The following is an 18443-nucleotide window of genomic DNA, read 5'->3' on the forward strand; positions in this document are numbered from 1 at the left end:
AGAGAAGGACAACTGTTTTCCAGATTTTTAAAGTACAGAGGAAAAGATTGTAATGGGAAATATTCAGATAAGTTTTGCACCGTTTATGACAAGGATTGTAGAATGACTTATCAAATAGGTGGCTCATGATTACTTTAGTTAATGCATGCAGCTGAGAAAAAGGGAGGAGAGGGTGTTGTTTGCTGAAAGAAGTTTATTTGTACTTCTATTTTGTCCAGACTGAATGTGGCTTGTCTCCTTCCCCTTCTGAAGCACAGTGTGAGCTCTCAGGCCTACAGGACAAATTCACAGCTTCTCTATCCGTGATTTGTTGCCCAGAGTACTCAGCCTGTACACGACCCTTTATGAAAAGAGGTTGACAATTTAAATGAAGAAATTAATAGTATGAATTCTCTAAGAAATTCAGCATCAATTGTCAGTGTACCTCAGGAGTTGACAAGCAGACTTAACTTCTGTACTTATCAGCCTGAACATCAATAAACCTTTGCCTATTAGAATCCTACTACCTTATTTTTGGTGCTATTTCTTTCTTTACAAATACTAATTGTAAAATGAGAACAGGAAACAGTAAGGCAATTGGGAACGTTTCCCCCAAAGATGGGCACAACAAAGGACAGAAACGGTAAAGACCTAGCAGACACTGACGAGATCAAGAAGAGACGAAGGAATACAGGGAAGAGCTGTACAAAACAGATCTTACTGAAACAGACTACTATGATGGTGTGGTCAGTCACCCAGAGCCAGACATTCTGGAGTGTGAAGTCAAGTGGGCCTTAGGAAGCACTGCTGTTAATAAAGCTAGTGGATACGATGGAATTCCAGTACAACTATTCAAAACCCTAAAGGATGATGCCATCAACGTGCTGCATTCAGTATGTCAGCAAATCTGCAAGACCCAGCAGTGGCCACAGGACTGGAAAAGGTCAATCCTCATCCCAATTCCCAAGAAGGGTAGTACTACAGAATGTGCTAACCATTGGACAATGGCACTCAGCTCCCACGCGAGTAAGGTAATGCTTAAAATCTTGCACGCTAGGCTTTAGTATTATGCAAATCAAGAACTTCCAGATGTCCAAACTGGGTTTAGAAAAGGAAGAGGAACCAGAGATCAAATTGCCAACATTTGCTGGATCATAGACAAAGCAAGGGGATTCCAGAAAAGCATCTTCCTCTGTTTCACTGACTAGGCTAAAGCCTCTGACTGTGTGGAATATAACAAACTGTGGAATGCTCTAAAAGAGATGGGAATACCAGAACATCTTATCTGTCTCCTGAGAAACTTGTGTGTGGGTCAAGAAGCAACAGCTGGAACCCTGTTTGGAACAACTGATAGGTTCAAGGTTGAAAAAGGAATACAACAGGGGTGTCTGCTGTCACCCCATTTGTTTACCCTATAAGCTGAGTACATCACGAGATATGCCAGAATGGATGAGTTACAAGCTGGAATCAAGACAGGCGGGAGAAATATCAAAGACCTCAATATCAAACAGATATGCAGATGATACCACTCTAATGGCAGGAAGCAAAGAGCCTCCTGAAGAGGGTAAAGGTACAGAGTGAAACAGCTGGCTTAAAACTAAATATTAAAAAAAAGGGGGGGCATCTGGCCCCATTATTCATGGTAAATAGAAGGGGAAAAGGTGGAAGTAGTGACAGATTTCCTCTTCTTGGACTCTGAAATCACTGCGGATGGTGACTGTAGCCATGAAATCAGAAGGCAACTGCTTCATGGCAAGAAAGCTATGACAAATCTAGACAGTGTGTTGAAAAGCAGAGACATTACTCTGATGACAAAGATCTGTATAGTCAAGGCTATGGTCTTCCCAGTGGCCACGTACGGTTGTGTGAGCTGGACAGTCAAGAAGGCAGAGTGCCAAAAAACTAATGCCTTTGAACTGTGGTACTGGAGAGACTCCTGAAAATCCCCTGGACAGCAAGGAGATCAAACCAGTCAATCTTAAGGGAAATCAACACTGAATACTCATTGAAAGGACTGATGGTAAAGCTGAAACTCTACTATTTTGGTCATCTGATGAGAACGGCTGAATCGTTGGAAAAGTCCCTGATGCTGGGAAAGATTGAGGGCAGAAGAAGAAGAGGGAGTCAGAGGGTGAGATGGCTGGATGGCAACACTGATGCAATGAACATGAGCTTGGGCAAACTTTGAGAGGTGTGAGGGACAGGAAGGCCTGGAGTGCTGCAGTCCATGGGGTCACAAAGAGTCAGACACTACTGGGCGACCAAACAACAACACCTTATTTTTTGTGCTATTTCTTTTGTTACAAATTCTAACTTTAAAATAAAATGAGAATAGGAAACAATAAGGCAACTGTGGTGGAGAACAATGGGGGGGAAGGCAGTCATGTCTCACCAACATCTCCCACCTCTGGCAGGTTAAGATACAATGTAAAATATTCTTATGTTCATATATATATAATGTTTTATATATTAATATTGTGTGTATATACATATATATACACACACGACATTAATCTTTCAGAGACCTCTTAGAACTTTAAAGAAAAAAAAAAGGGAAGCCTATTTAAGATCCAGATGGCTCTTGAACTAAAGTATATCCTCTGGGGGATGTCACCAGTCTTATATTTTAAAATCACATGATCCTACAAATTAAGCAATATTGGATTCAAGTTCCCTTCTTAAGGCAAACCAAAACAAAATGAAAACACCAACCAAAAGTCCAGACATGAAGATTATTAAAAAGATCTTTTAGTACCAGGTTTCATACTCAGATCTGTTTGGTTCACATATAAAGTCATTTACTACAGCTGGAAATGAGTTTTGATTCCATACAGCCTCTCTTGACGTTATCCTGTAAGTCCTAACCAGAACAAGCTGAGTCATGGAGGTAAGCCACACCCAGGGACAGTCCTGGTCCTTTCCCTCCACAAGTCATCTCACCATCAGAAGATCCAAACAAGCACCTTGTATAGCTTTGTCCCTCCCTTTCCACCCCCTCCTCTTAACATTTAGAGGAAAGAACAGAGGAGGATCTTCACCGAAGTTACTGGGATCACCAATGTACCAAAACAAAATTTGCACATGTGTCTTCCATTTTAAAAGTAATAAATGAAAGGGAATCTTCTTACCGTATTGACCCGATCATGTAGGGCTGTGCCAGCTGAACCACAATCGCACCACTTCCTAGCTGATGACACGTGTAACCAGAATCCCAGTCATAGTTCTTAGTGTCCCCATTCAGCAAGGCATTTCGGCTCCGACTGACTCCTTCAATCACACTGGCACAATCAGCAATTGTTGCAACGTTCTCCATGGGAACTGTGAATCCAACACAAGATTCAGCATCAAGAAGCCAAATATATCCCAAGAGTTTGCTACAAACAAAATTAATTAATTACTATCAATGATAAAACAAAACTTAGAGCATATTGACTACATGAAGATATGAACACATTTAAAACACACGCCAAACAGGTTTTTAAAAAGTTGAACCTAAGGCTGAAACAAACCAAATCATAGGTGACAATTAACACTAAAGAATTTTATTATAAAGAAACATGATACCCTATAAAATATAGACGATACATTCTGTTTTGCAGTACAAAATATTACTACAATGGGAAACCACACAGTGGTTGAGATTAATAAACTTCAGCTATATCCAAATGGATGAATCAAAAAGCAATGCTGAGTGAAAAAAGCAAGGCGCAGAAAAACACAGTGTAGGATTCCAATTAAACAAAGTTTTTTAAAATGGCAAAACTAGAAATACAACTTGTTTAGGGGTACATATATAAATGTAAAATAAAAAGGAAATCCAGGGAATTATTACACAAAATTTATGCTTACTTGTATGTGAAAGAGGAATATGAAGTCTTGGAGGGACCCCTAAAATGTGTCTAAACATTAATTGATTTCATTTCCAAGATGAAATCCTGGAAGGGCTTCAACTTCTGGTCTTATTCTATTCTCAAGTGAGGCAATAGGTACATGGGCACTTGTTTTTATTAGTATTCTCTAAACTATACATATTTATTGTTGTTGTCCAGTCGCTCAGTCGTGTCCAACTCTTTGCAACCCCACGGACTGCAGCACGCCAGGCCTCCCTGTCCATCACCAACTCCTGGCGTTTACCCAAACTCATGTCCATTGGGTCGGTGATGCCATCCAACCATCGCATCCTCTGTCATCCCCTTCTCCTCCCACATTCAGTCTTTCCCAAAATCAGGGTCTTTTCCAGTGAGCTGGCTGTTTGCATCAGGAGGCCAAAATATTGGAGCTTCAGCTCCAGCATCAGTTCTTCCAATGAATATTCAGGGTTGATTTCCTTTAGGTTGGACTGGTTGGATCTCCTTGCATCACAATTTGAAAGCATCAATTTTCTGTTGCTCAGCTTGGTCCAGTTCTCACATCCATATATAACTACTGGAAAAAACACAGCTTTGACTATACGGACCATATGGTGACTACAGCCAGGAAATTAAAAGACTCTTACTCCTTGGAAGGAAAGTTACAGCCAACCTAGATAGCATATTAAAAAGCAGAGACATTATTTTGCCAACAAAGGTCCATCTAGTCAAGGCTACGGTTTTTCCAGTGGTCATGTATGGATGTGAGAGTTGGACTATAAAGAAAGCTGAGTGCCGAAGAATTGATGATTTTGAACTGTGGTTTTGGAGAATCCCTTGAGAGTCCCTTAGACTGCAAAGAGATCCAACCAGTCCATCCTAAAGGAGATCAGTCCTGGGTGTTCATTGGAAGGACTGATGTTGAAGCTGAAACTACAATACTTTGGCCACCTGACGCGAAGAGCTGACTCATTTGAAAAGACCCTGATGCTGGGAAAGATTGAGGGCAGGAGGAGAAGGGGACGACAAAGGATGAAATGGTTGGATGGCATCACCGACTCAATGGACATGAGTTTGGGTAAACTCCAGGAGTTGGTGATGGACAGGGAGGCCTGGCATGCTGCAGTCCACAGGGTCGCAAAGAGTTAGACCCGATTGAGCGACTGAACTGAACTGAACGGATATGGACCACTGTGGCAAAGTGATGCCTCTGCTTTTTAATATGCTGTCTAGGTTTGTCATAGCTTTTCTTTCAAGGGAGAAGCATCTTTTGCTTACACGACTGCAATCACCGTCTACAGTGATTCTGGAGCCCAAGAAAATAGTCTGTCACTGTTTCCATATTTTCCCCATCTATTTGCCATCAAGTGTTGGGACTAGATGCCACGATCTTATTTTTTGAATGCTGAACTTTAAGCCAGCTTTTTCACTCTCCTCTTTCACCCTTATCAAGAGGCTAGAGTTGGACTGTGAAGAAGGCTGATCGCCGAAGAATCGATGCTTTTGAACTGTGGTGTTGGAGAAGACTCTTGAGAGTCCCTTATACTGCAAGGAGATCCAACCAGTCCATTCTAAAGGAGATCAATCCTGGATGTTCATTGGAGGGACTGATGCTAAAGCTGAAACTGCAATACTTTGGCCACCTCATGCGACGAGTTGACTCACTGGAAAAGACTCTGATGCTGGGAAGGGTTGGGGGCGGGAGGAGAAGGGGACGACGGAGAATGAGATGGCTGGATGGCATCACCGACTCTGTGGACATGAGTTTGAGTGTACTCCGGGAGTTGGTGATGGACAGGGAGGCCTGGCGTGCTGTGATTCATGGGGTCGCGGAGAGTCGGACACGACTGAGCGACTGAACTGAACTGAACTGAAGAGGCTCTTTAGTTCCTCTTCACTTTCTGCTATTAGAGTGGTATCATCTGCATGTCTGATGTTGTTGGTATTTCTCCTGGCAATCTTGACTCTCATTTGTGATTCATCCAGCCTGGCATTTTGCACAATGTACTCTGCATATGAGTTAAATAAGCAGGATGACAACATACTGCCTTGATGTACTTTGTTCCCAATTTTCCCAACCAGTTTGTTGTTCCATGTCCGGTTCTAACTGTTGCTTCTTGACCTGCATACAGGTTTCTCAGGAGACAGGTAAGGTGGTTTGGTATTCCCATTTCTTTAAGAATTTCCCACAGTTTGTTGTGATCTACACAAAGACTGTAGCGTAGTCAATGAAGCAGAAGTAGATGTTTCTCTGGAATTCCCTTGCTTTCTCTATGATCCAACAGATGTTGTGATCTCTGGTTCCCCTGTCTTTTCTGAACCCAGCTTGTAAATCTGGAAGTTCTCAATTCAAGTACTCCTGAAGCTTAGCTTGATGCACTTTTTGCCTAGCATTACCTTGCTAGGATGTGAAATGACCACAGTTGTACAGCAGCTTGAACACTGTTTGGCATTGCCTTTCTTAGGGACTGGAACGAAAACTGACCTTTTCCAGTCCTGTGACCACTGCTGAGTTTTTAAAAAAGTTGCTGACATGTTGAATGCAGCACTTTAACAGCACCATCTTTTAGGATTTTAAATAGCTCATCTGGAATTCCATCACTTCCACTAGCTTTGTTCATATTAATGCTTTCTAAGGTCCACTTGACTTTACACTCCAGGATATCGGGCTCTAGGTAAGTGACCACAACATTGTGGTTATCTGGATCATTAAGAAATTTTTTGTACAACTCTTCTGTGTATTCTTGCCACCTCTTCTTAATCTTTTCTGCTTTTGTTAGGTCCTTACCATTTCCGCTCTTTATCTTGCCCACCCTTGCATGAAATGTTCCCTTGATACCTCCAATTTTCTTGAAGAGATGTCTAGTCTTTCCCATTCCATCATCTTCTTTTGTTCCTTTGCACTGTCCACGGAAGAAGGCCTTCGTATCTCCTTGCTGTGCTCTGGACTCTGCATTCCGTTGGGTGCAGCTTTGCCTTTCGCTTCTCTTCTTTCCTCAGCTATTCTGTAAAGCCTCCTCAGGCAATCACTTTGGCCTTCTCGTATTTCTTTTACTTGGGGATGGTTTTGGTCACTGCTTCCTGTTAGGAACCTCTGTCCATAGTTCTTTAGGCACCCTATCTACCAGATGTAATCCTTTGAATCTATTCCTCACCTCCACTGTATAATCAGCAGGGATTTGATTTAGGTCATAGCTGAATGGCCTAGTGGTTTTCCCTACATTCTTCAACTTAAGCCTGAATTCTGCAATAAGGAGCTCCTGATCTGAGCCACAGTTAGCTCCAGGTCTTGTTTTTGCTGACAGTATACAGCTTCTCCATTTTCAGCTGCAAAGATTATAATCAATCTGATTTTGGTACTGAACATTTGGTGATGTCCCTGTGTAGAGTCGTCTCTTGTATTGTTGAAAAAGGGTGTTTGCTATGACCAGTGTGTTATCTTGACAAAACTGTTAGCCTTTGCCCTGCTTCATTTTGTACTCGAAGGCCAGACTTGCCTGTTACACGCCAGGTATCTCTTGACTTCTTACTTTTGCATTCCAATCCCCTATGATAAAAAGAACATCTCTTTTTTGGTGTTAGTTCTAGAAGGTCTTGTAGGGCTTCATAGAACCAGTCAACTTCAGTTTCTTCAGCATCAGTGGTTGGGACACAGTCTTGGGTTACTCTGATGTTGAATGGTTTGCCTTGGAAATGAACCAAGATCATTTTGCTGTTATTGAGGCTGCACACAAGTACTGCATTTTGGACTCCTTTGCTGACTATGAGAGCTACTCCATTTCTTCTAAGGGATTCTTGCCCACAGTAGTAGTAGATATAATGGTCATCTGAATTAAATTCACCCATTCTTATCCATTTTAATTCACCGATTCCTAAGATATCTACATTCAATCTTGCCATCTCCTGCATGACTACATCTAATTTACCTTGATTCATGGATCTAATCTTCCAGGTTTCTGTGCAATATTGTTGTTTACAGCATCAGACTTAACTTTCACCACCAGACACACCCACAACTGGGCATCATTTCTGTTTTGGCCCAGCCCTCTTCCTGGAGCTATTTCTCCGCTTTCACCCAGTAGCATATTGGACACATTCTGACTTAGGGCGTTCATCTTCCAGTGTCATATCTTTTTGTTTTTTCATATTGTTTATGGAGTTCTTGAGGCAAGAATACTGAAGCGGTTCGCCATTCCCTTCTCCAACGGACCACATTTTTGTCACAACTCTCCACCATGATCCATCCGTATTGGGTGGCCCTGCACAGCATGGCTTATAGCTTCACTGAGTTACACAAGCCCCTTCACGACGACAAGGCTATGATCCATGTGATCATTTTGGTTAGCTTTCTGTGATTGTGGTTTTTGTTCTGGAGGCTGTGGGACTGTAGTTCTTATTTTGTCTATCTGCCCTCTGATGGCGGAGAAGGCAATGGCAAGCCACTCCAGTACTATTGCCTAGAAAATCCCATGGATGGAGGAGCCTGGTTGGCTGTAGTCCGTGGGGTCGCTAAGGGTCGGACACGACTGAGCGACTTCACTTTCACTTTTCACTTTCACACATTGGAGAAGGAAATGGCAACCCACTCCAGTGTTCTTGCCTGGAAAGTCCCAGGGACGGGGGAGCCTGGTGGGCTTCCGTCTATGGGGTCACACAGAGTCGGACACGACTGAAGTGACTTAGCAGCAGCAGCAGCAGCAGCCCTCTGATGGACGAGGATAAGAGGCTTATGCAAGCTTCCTGATGGGAGGGGCTGGCTGTGGAGAATACTGGGTCTTACTCTGGCTGGCAGAGCCACACTCAGTAAACCTTTAATCCAACTGCCTGCTGATGGGTGGGGCTGTGCTCCCTCCCTGTTAGTTGTTTGGCCTGAGACAACCCAGTTCTGGCACCGCTGTAGGGCTATTTCCCCCAGTTCTGTGAAAGTTCTGTAATCAAATCCCACTGGAATATTCAATATCAGATTCCCTGGGGATTCCCAGTCCCTTTGATGGATCCCCAGGTTGGGAAGTCTGAAGTCGGGCCTAGAACCTGAATATATTTATTTCACTTAATAAATATAGCTCATCTGTTTAAAGAAGCATTATATATATATACACACACATATATATATAAGTATATATATATTCAGTATTTTAGAATTCATCAAGTAGGAAAACAATCTAGAACATGGAACCAATCCCTTTTCAGAATATACAGTTGTCTTCAGTCATGATGCATTTCCCTTGTTTGTTTACTGTCCTGAGCATTTCAACACATATGCTCATCTCTTTGTTTAAGAACTGCTGCATTTTGAAACATCAGTTCTGTTTTGATTTCATGTCTCTATATATACTTCAAGTCTACATCAACCTGTTCATTTATAAAAGTCTAGGGTTTCCACAAAATGATAGCTGTTCAAAAATGATGTAGATTGTAAACACTGAGAAGAGAATGGTGAAAGATGAAGAGTCTTTTAAGTCCACTGGAACCTTTTTTGTGCATTTACTAGTGCTGGAATTTTCTTTAGATATTTAATGTATTTAAACAAAATCTACAATTAACCTTAGCTACTTGCATGCAAGCTATGTAGCTTACTTTATGTAATTTTAAAGTAGATTGAAAAAAAAGACAATTGCTTATTAGATACACACTGTACTTTTCAGTATATTATACTCCATGCAAAGAGAGAGGGTGAATAGTACTACTATCATGCCAAATCCTTTCTAACTGCATAATGATGGGGAGTAAATCATCTTCCACGTCCCATCTAAGCAATGCCTACACTTCCCAAAGTTGGGCATGCCTGTTCTCAAGCCCTCATCTCATACACATTCACTGCTTGCTGTACTCTCTGCAGGTGAGGACAGCCATCCACAGATTAGGAAGAGAGAAAGGGAAGAAGGGAGTGAGAGAGGATGGGTTTTCTGGCCATGAACCCCTTGAGTATGAAGCTTAACTCCAAAGCAACAAGCAAAAACGCTGGTGAAATAACCTGTGAGGATAGTTCCTAGCAGAGAGGGGCTTAGAGAAAAGCCCTCATCTGACTTTGAAATGAGAAGAAATAAAGGACTATATTTAGAGACTTAGTTGGCCACCTCATGCGATGAGTTGACTCACTGGAAAAGACTCTGATGCTGGGAGGGATTGGGGCTGGGAGAAGACAGGGACGACAGAGAATGAGATGGCTGGATGGCATCACCGACTCGATGGACATGAGTTTGAGTGAACTCCGGGAGTTCGTGATGGATAGGGAGGCCTGGCGTGCTGTGATTCACGGGGTCGCAAAGAGTCGGACACAACTGAGTGACTGAACTGAACTGAACTGAAGGATACTTCCACCTCACGGAGAAAAAGAAGTATTCTGTGGTTTGGAAGAGAGAACTAAAGGAAGTGGCACAAGATGCATAGTAAACTGAGCTGAGACATAAAATCACACTGTGGGTAGCTCAGGCTGCAGTAACAAGACAGCCTCCATCCTCCCAGTTGCTTAAGCAGCACACATTTACTTTTCACCCACAATATGCATTCAATGATGATCAGCAAGGTGGCTCTCAGCATTGCATTACACAGGGAACCTAGTGATGGAAGCTTTGCACTGAATTTTTTTTGTGCTTCTTCAATCACAGCAGCAGTGAGAAGGGAGTGAACTGGGCAGTGGCTCTTAAAACTCCTCCCCCAAAGCAATACACATCACTTCGCTCACACTGTGTTGACTAAGGCAAGTCACTGAGCCTTACCTAACTTCAGAGTGGGTGGGAGAGAACTAACTTGCTATGTGCATAGGAGAAGAAAGGGAATGTGTAGTCAACAATATTGACATCTATCATAAACAGTAAACCAGGATACAGGAACATTCAATAGATAGATAAATCTAGTTCACTGGTATAAAGTATATAAAATATTTCAATGTACAAATATACCAAAGGAACATTTAGATTGTTACCATTGTTTTCTTTGTGATTACAAACAAAGGTGTCTTCTTGTATACATAGGTAAGAGTTTCTTCAAGGAATACATAAGACATATACATGTATATATTTTTACACACACAAATGGAATTGTACTTGTGGCTATGAGTCACTTTCCTGGCAGGATGTCAGTCCTTTCTTGGTTAATGTATTGAGTTGAAATATTTCATCTTTTCCTCTATGTGATTTGTGCTTTCCCTTTCATGTTTATAAATTCTTTCCTACCCCAAATTTACACAGATATCTTCCTATATTTTCTCCTAAAAGTTTTCAAATTTTTTCATGTTTGGTTCTTTAATCTATTTAGGATTTATTTTTGGTATGCTATGAAATACGGATCTACTTTCATCTTTTATTCATAAGGTTAGCCGATTTCCCCAGCACCATTTAATGAACAGTTCGTCCTTTCCCCCACTAATTTATGTTACTTTAGTCATATATAAGGTTTTCATAATATCCAAATCTCTTAAGGTCTGTACTCTGTTTCCTTAATTTGCCTAGCCTTGTGCCTTTACCATGCTGTTTTAATGACTATAATTTTACAGTATCATAAAATCTGACAAAATGAATATTTCTCCTTCCCCTTCTTATTTCCTTCAAAATTACCTGTTAGTCTTGGTTCCTTCAGGAAAAATTTTCATTTTAAGTTTTCAAACATAGCAGCATAAAACTTTTCACAGGATGTTCTCATTATCATTCCAAGTATTTTATTTGTTCCTTTTCTTTCTTATTTGATCAGTTCTATACATGTTATTAGTGTTTTCAAGAAATCAGTTTTTTATTTTGTTGATTCTTTATTTCATACTTCACTAAATCAGTTTTTATTATTTCTTCCTTCTGTTCCTTTGGATTTATTCTATTTTTTCCAAATATTTGAAGCAAATGCTTAACTCGTTTTTTCTTTTTTTCTGATAAATGAATTTAAAGCTAATATTTCACCTCTAAATCCTGTTTTGTCTTTAAATTTTGATATAGTGTTTTGAACAGTATTAGTCAGGAATGGCGGAGAAGGCAATGGCAAGCCACTCCAGTACTCTTGCCTAGAAAATCCCATGGACAGAGGAGCCTGGTAGGCTGCAGTCCATGGGGTCGCTACGAGTCAGACATGACTGAGCGACTTCACTTTCACTTTTCACTTTCACACATTGGAGAAGGAAATGGCAACCCACTCCAGTGTTCTTGCCTGGAGAATCCCAGGGACGGGGGAGCCTGGTGGGCTGCCGTCTATGGGGTCACACAGAGTCAGACACGACTGAAGTGACTCAGCAGCAGCAGCAGTCAGGAATGGTGTAGAATGTCCCTCTATCTGGGTGTTTTCTGATACAAAGTGTTTTAAAAGCTGATTGCATCTAAGTATTTTCTAATTTCCACTAGGAGTTTTCTTTGATTCATAAATTATTCATAAGAAGGCTTTTTTAACTTTTCAAATTAATTACATTGCAATATGGATAAAAAAATATATTCTGTATGATTCTCTAATTTGGGAGATGTATGGTTATACACAGATCTACTATATCAAACTTATTGTGCTGTTCACATCACTTATATGCTTACTAATTAATGGGAGAGGTTTATTTAAATTTTCCATTATGACTATAGATCTGTCAATTTCTCCTTGTAATTCTGTCAGTCTTTGCTTTATATATTTTGAGGCCATGTTACTTCACATATATCATTTTAGAATTATATCCAACTGGTAGACTGAACCTTTCATCATGGTGCATTGTCATTCTTTATTTCGAGTAATGCCTTTGCCCTAAAATCCACATTGTCTGATGTCAAATAAATACAGCACCTTCATTTTGGCTACTATATCCTTAGCATCACTCTTCTCTTTTTCTGAATTCTTGTGAATAACATATAATTAGATTTTTGAAAAATTCTGTGTCCTTTGTCTTTTAACTGGGAGATTTACATGACTTATCAGTTCAGTTCAGTTCAGTTCAGTCGCTTAGTCGTGTCCGACTCTTTGCGACCCCATGAATCACAGCACGCCAGGCCTCCCTGTCCATCACCAACTCCCGGAGTTCACTCAAACTCATGTCCACAGAGTCAGTGATGCCATCCAGCCATCTCATTCTCTGTCGTCCCCTTCTCCTCCCGCCCCCAACCTTTCCCAGCATCAGAGTCTTTTCCAGTGAGTCAACTTGTCGCATGAGGTGGCCAAAGTATCGCAGTTTCAGCTTTAGCATCAGTCCAATGAAAACCCAGGATTGATCTCCTTTAGAATATATTAATTGCTATTACCAAGGTGTATACTAATTCACTTTTACTTCTACTTAACAAGACTTTACCTGTGCTGCTTCCCCAACCTCTCTGTCCGCTCTGTTCCTATTTTCTAATGGATTGAAATTCCTTTATTCTATTTCTATGTGGTTTTCTTTTAGTCACTAAGTGACATATATATTCAAGGGCTTAGACCTGGTAGACATATTGCCTGAAGAACTATGGACAGAGGTTCCTAACACTGTACAGGAGGCAGTGACCAAAACCATCCCCAGGGGAAAAAAAATGGGAGAAGGCAAAGTGGTTGTCTGAGGAGGCTTTACAAACAGCTGAGAAAAGAAGAGAAGCGAAAAGCAAGGGAGGAAAAGGGAAAGATATACCGAACTAAATGTGGAATTCCAGAGAACAACAAGGAGAGATAAGAAGGCCTTCTTCAATAAACAATGCAAATAAGTAGAGGAAAACAAGAGAATGGGAAAGACAGATCTCCTCAAGAAAATTGGAAATATCAAGGGAACATTCCATACAAGGATGGGCGCGATAAAGGACAGAAACACTAAGGACCTAACAGAAGCAGAAAAGATTAAGAAGAGGTGGCAAAAATACACAGAACAACTATACACAAAAGATCTTAATGACCCAGGTAACCACAATGGTGCTGTCACTCAAACAGAGCCAGACATTCTGGCCTGTGAAGTCAAGTGGGCCTCAGAAAGCATTACTACAAACAAAGCTAGGGGAAGGGATGGAATTCCAGCTGGGCTATTTAAAATCCTAAAAGATGGTGCTGTTCAACTGCTGCATTCTGCCTCTATTCTTTCACTAAAATCTAGATATGCATGCCAGACTTAAAAATGACTAAAACTAAAAATCACATGTTCCCTTGTCCTGAAAAATATAAAAGATATTAACACATTTTCATACAAATCATCTGCCTCTTAGCTTGTTATTCTTACCTAACATTTCACTTCTACCTTGTTTTATATTCTCAAAATCAGTCATTATGATCTTATATAGTCAAAACTTACTTATTCACATTCATCAATTTATTCAATCCTAACCCTCCTTTCTTACCGGTTCAACTTCCTTTTAAGACACATCCATCAGCAAAGTCTTTGTTTGAAAGTATATTTTGCCACCACTCTTGAGAAATAGTTTAGTTGGACATAGAACTCTGAGTGAAAGGTTGTTTTTCCTCAGCACTTTCAAGATGCTTTTGCACAGTTTCCGGCTTCTACTGTTAGGTCCGTTACAGTCTGCTATCCCTCTAACAGCTGTAATTTTTTTCTCTACAGTTAATTTTAAGGTTTTCGTTTTGATCTTGGTGTTTTGCAATTTATGTTATGCATGCATACGTGCTCTGTCGCTTCAGTTGTATCTGACTCTTTGCGACCTCATGGATTGTACCCTGCCAGACTCCTCTGTCTGTGGGATTATCAGGAATACTAGAGTGGGTTGCCATTTCCTCCTCCAGGGGGTCTTCCCAATCCAGGGATTGAACCCATGTCTCCTGAGGTTCCTGCAGGATTCTTTAACCCTCAGTCACCTGGGAAGTCCCACATTGTACCTATGCGTAGACTAAATTTATCCTGCTCAGGACTGAATATAAGTATTTATGGCTTTATCAGGTCTGGAACATTTCAAACCATTGTTTCTGTGAGTACTGATTCTCCCTCATTTTCTGATTTTCCCTTTTCTAGAATTCCCATTAGACCTCTGTCGGGACTTCCCATTCTATTCTCTCTGTTTCTTAACCTTTGTTTCATTTTTTCCCCTCTTCTTTTTGAAGCATTCCAGGAAATTTATTAAAATTACTATTTGTGTTCACTACTTTTCTCCAGGTATGTTCCATCTACTATTCAACCTGTCCACTGAGTTTTAAAATTTTACTATCAAACAGAAACTACCCAGTATTGAAAATAAGTGAACTGTAGCCCTGCATATCAGCAAGGGTCAATCTTACAAAGAAATTTGGTTAAGAAAAGCAAGTCAGAAAAATACAAAGGGTATTAATTCTACTTCTGTTGTTTAGTGATAGATACCTAGTGAATCCAAGATTAGAAAGGAGGGCTAGGGAGTAGGAAACACAAATTCAGATGAATGGAGACCTCTGGATAGGAAGATAGCAGGGATGTAAGTGGGGGAGGAACACACAAAGGACTTTAAAAGTTTGCTAGTGCTGGGACTTCCCTTGTGGCCAAGTGGGCATGGATTCGACTCCTGGTTGGGGATAAGATCCCATAAGCCTCTCGGCCAAAAAACCAAAATATAAAACAGAAGTAGTATTATAATGAATTCAATACAGACTTTAAAAATGGTCCACGTCAAAAAAAAAAAAAAGAAAAGATTTGGTAATATCCTATTTCTCAAGCTGATGAGCTTGAAAGTGTTCTTGCTCTCCAAACTTTACAGACATATTCTTTATATTTTTTCACAAACATGGAATACTGGTGTTTTTCTTTAATTCCAAATATTTTAACACTTTTTATGAAAACCAGAAAAATGGAAAGCAATTCAGGGGCTTGAAAGGGTAAACCTTTCAGAATTCTTTAGAATACTGATGTGCTCTATAGTATCTGCTGCTGCTAAGTCACCTCAGTCGTGTCCGACTCTGTGTGACCCCATATATGTCTTAATAGCTGTCCTTGTTGATTCTCTCTGAGTCTGTCAATTTCCTCCTAAGCTATCTTACTGCTTCACAGTTTTATCCCTAGATGATCTGATTTTAACTAGTAGTCAATTAGTACAGCAGCATCAGAGATAATCATAAAATCATTAGTGACATGGTTCTAGCTCTTTGGGAAACAAGGCTGGGGAAAAAGCACTCAACTCCTTTTCTAAAGACATATTTATAAATACTTACTAAAGAAGATTTTTTCAGTCTTAAATATTTTCTCTAAGCAAAACTGCCCTAGTAATACCACCCTCTTCGACCCTCTGAAATCTTAAGGTTGTCTAATATACACTACATTAAAGAACTTTGCCTTCTTAACAAAAAATCTTACATCTGTGTGCTGGAGAAGAGCAGTCTATGGTTTCCACTTTGATATTTCTTTTAAAAAATGTTAAACTCAGTTTATTTTTGACCATACCAGCACATGTGGGATTTTGGTCCCCTGACCAAGAAAGAATCAAATCTGCACCCCTTGCATTGGAAGCTCAGAGTCTTAACTACTGGACCACAAGGGATGTCCCTCTACTTTGATCTTGACATAATTATTCATTAATACTTGCAGTCAAAGTCTGAATCTACAAAGGGTGCCCAACACAGACACATATAACATATAATACACCAAGATGAACTGTATTACAAAATCTACCCCAACTCCCAAATTTTCTTTCAAGAAAGTGCTTTTGCTAGAACTCTACTAGCAACTTGATGAGCAACTGTATTTACTTCATAAGGTAGAAAATCTGAAGATCATCACTTAATTCTTATTCCTATTTTTAAAATATTCAGTCAAATTAACATATAACGATGAAATGATGCCAATAGGTGCAAAGAAGAGAGAGCAGGAACTTGGGCACAAAGCCCGTGGATAACGACTTCCTGTAAATATGAGACCACAGTTTCAGTGCTGTGTCCATTCTTAATATCCAGATGAGTACTTCAATCTGATCTAACAGATTCAGCATCGGAATCTCATAAGGGCAGGAACTTTTCTTTTCACTTCTGTATTCCCAACTGACAAGAAAGAGGGCCTAGCATCTAGTAGGTATTAAATAAATATCTGCTGAATGAATGAATCAGAGCTGGAAAAGCATGCCTATGTAGGTTATGGCACTTAACCTTGCTTAACATAGCTCCTTACCAAAAACTAGAAAATCTAAAAGTTCCTGAATAAAGCAGAAAAAATGCTTTCTCAGGGAAAGTTTTCTTAAAAAGTAACGTATGATCAATCTCTGGGTCTTGACCTAAACATTAAAGAGAAAACAAATATGCCCACTGCAGAGGAGCTGCTTTATAAGCACTATATACACCTCAGCTCTTTCAACTTCTCTTCCCTTCAAAGTTTATCCCACATATAGAAAGTTAGGTCACTCATGGCAGACTAAAATATTTTCTGATAGGGAAACTGTTTGGGAGAAAACAGGGGGAAGAGGAAAAATGTATATAATAATGTGACTTTTAAAGATTACAGAAGCTCTTCTATGCCTGATGGTACTGCTATCTGATCTAGTCACACTACAGGAGTTCTTACAGAAGAGATGTCCTAAATGTCACTGCTGGATTTACTAATATGGGCCACTTCCTTCATTTTAGCAGGAAGTAATTTGGTTATTTATTCTTCTTCCCAGAAACACAAACCTCAGCCTGCCTAGTTGGACTGCCTAATAATCACTCAATGATTTGAATAAGCTCCATGATCTTTTTTCCCAGGAAAAATTAGAGAGCGATTCTAACTGACTGCAACACACAGAAGGTGCTGTACTGTTTCCCTTCCCCGAGGGACCAGGCCACTCCCCACTTGAGTGTTCATTACCATCTTTCACATGCGTCTGATAAATTTATTAAAAACACCATCTGGATGGGACTCAGCTTTGTGCTGTGTTTCCAGTCTCCCAGTTTCCTTCCTTGTCCCACTGGAATTTCTGCCCCAATTTGTGTCACTTTGTTTACAAAACCACACTGCCAAAATCCAGTGTCTCGCGTCTGTCTCTTGCTGGTTTTCCTTTGCTATCCTTCAGCTATGTACCTCTTAATAGCTTGTGCTAGGAGCAAAGGCAAAAGGGAAGTGCCTAGGCAGAAATTATTTTTCCCCCTCTGTGCACACAGCAATTCTGTTCAGACAAATTTAATTTGCTGCTTCTGAATGCAAAAATTGCATGTTAACAAAGTGTATACATCTTACAAGTGTATGAATATTGGGATGACTCAGGCTTGGGGAAAAACTGATCTGAAAACAATTTTACTGTTCTCTGTTGTTACGCAGCACCAGGGGTGGCCAACTGCCGGCCTGTAAATTTAATTCAGGAGAAATAAATTTTTTAAAAGGCAGTATTACTTCACTAGGACATGACCTGAGGGCCACCTGTACCAGCAATATTTAAAGATAAGACTGACATGTTATTTAACTATCTCCAGGGATCACCTTTGAGAGATAGGGGGAAAAAACCCACTTGAAGCAGATTTTAAAAGTGAAATGGCACTTAGAAAGGACTGTCATCTTCAAAAAATAGTGCTTGTGTTGGGCTTCATTCAATGTTTCCCTGGCTATTTTCATTATAAATTGTTTTCTAACAGCACAGCAGTTCACGCAGCCATCAAGGGCTTAATGGTCTTAGGCTAGATTCTTCTCTGCTGCTAAGATTTTCAGAGATACAAAGTATTTCCTTCAAAAAGCAACTAGGACTATCAACTTAAGGTCACATCTAGATAGTCCCCCCTACAGATCTGCACTTTTTTTTTTTCAAAGGGACTCCCCCCAAGGGGACCATT

The 18443-nt window shown here is 40.3% G+C and overlaps 1 protein-coding gene across 4 annotated transcripts in view; it reads right to left on the bottom strand.

The window, feature by feature from the left end:
- The window catches only part of BTBD9 (BTB domain containing 9), a 437363-nt gene that overhangs the window by 112592 nt on the left and 306328 nt on the right, over nt 1-18443 (bottom strand). For all 4 annotated transcript variants that reach the window (XM_088831208.1, XM_055407251.2, XM_055407252.2 and 1 more), the window contains exon 8: nt 3108-3297. In XM_088831208.1, the coding sequence (XP_088687334.1) occupies nt 3108-3297 (190 nt within the window). The remainder of the gene's footprint in view (nt 1-3107; nt 3298-18443) is intronic.

This window comes from Moschus berezovskii, chromosome 23 (assembly GCF_049115385.1).
Source record: "Moschus berezovskii isolate FMDL1 chromosome 23, NW_MosBer_1.0, whole genome shotgun sequence".
Lineage (NCBI taxonomy): Eukaryota > Metazoa > Chordata > Mammalia > Artiodactyla > Moschidae > Moschus > Moschus berezovskii.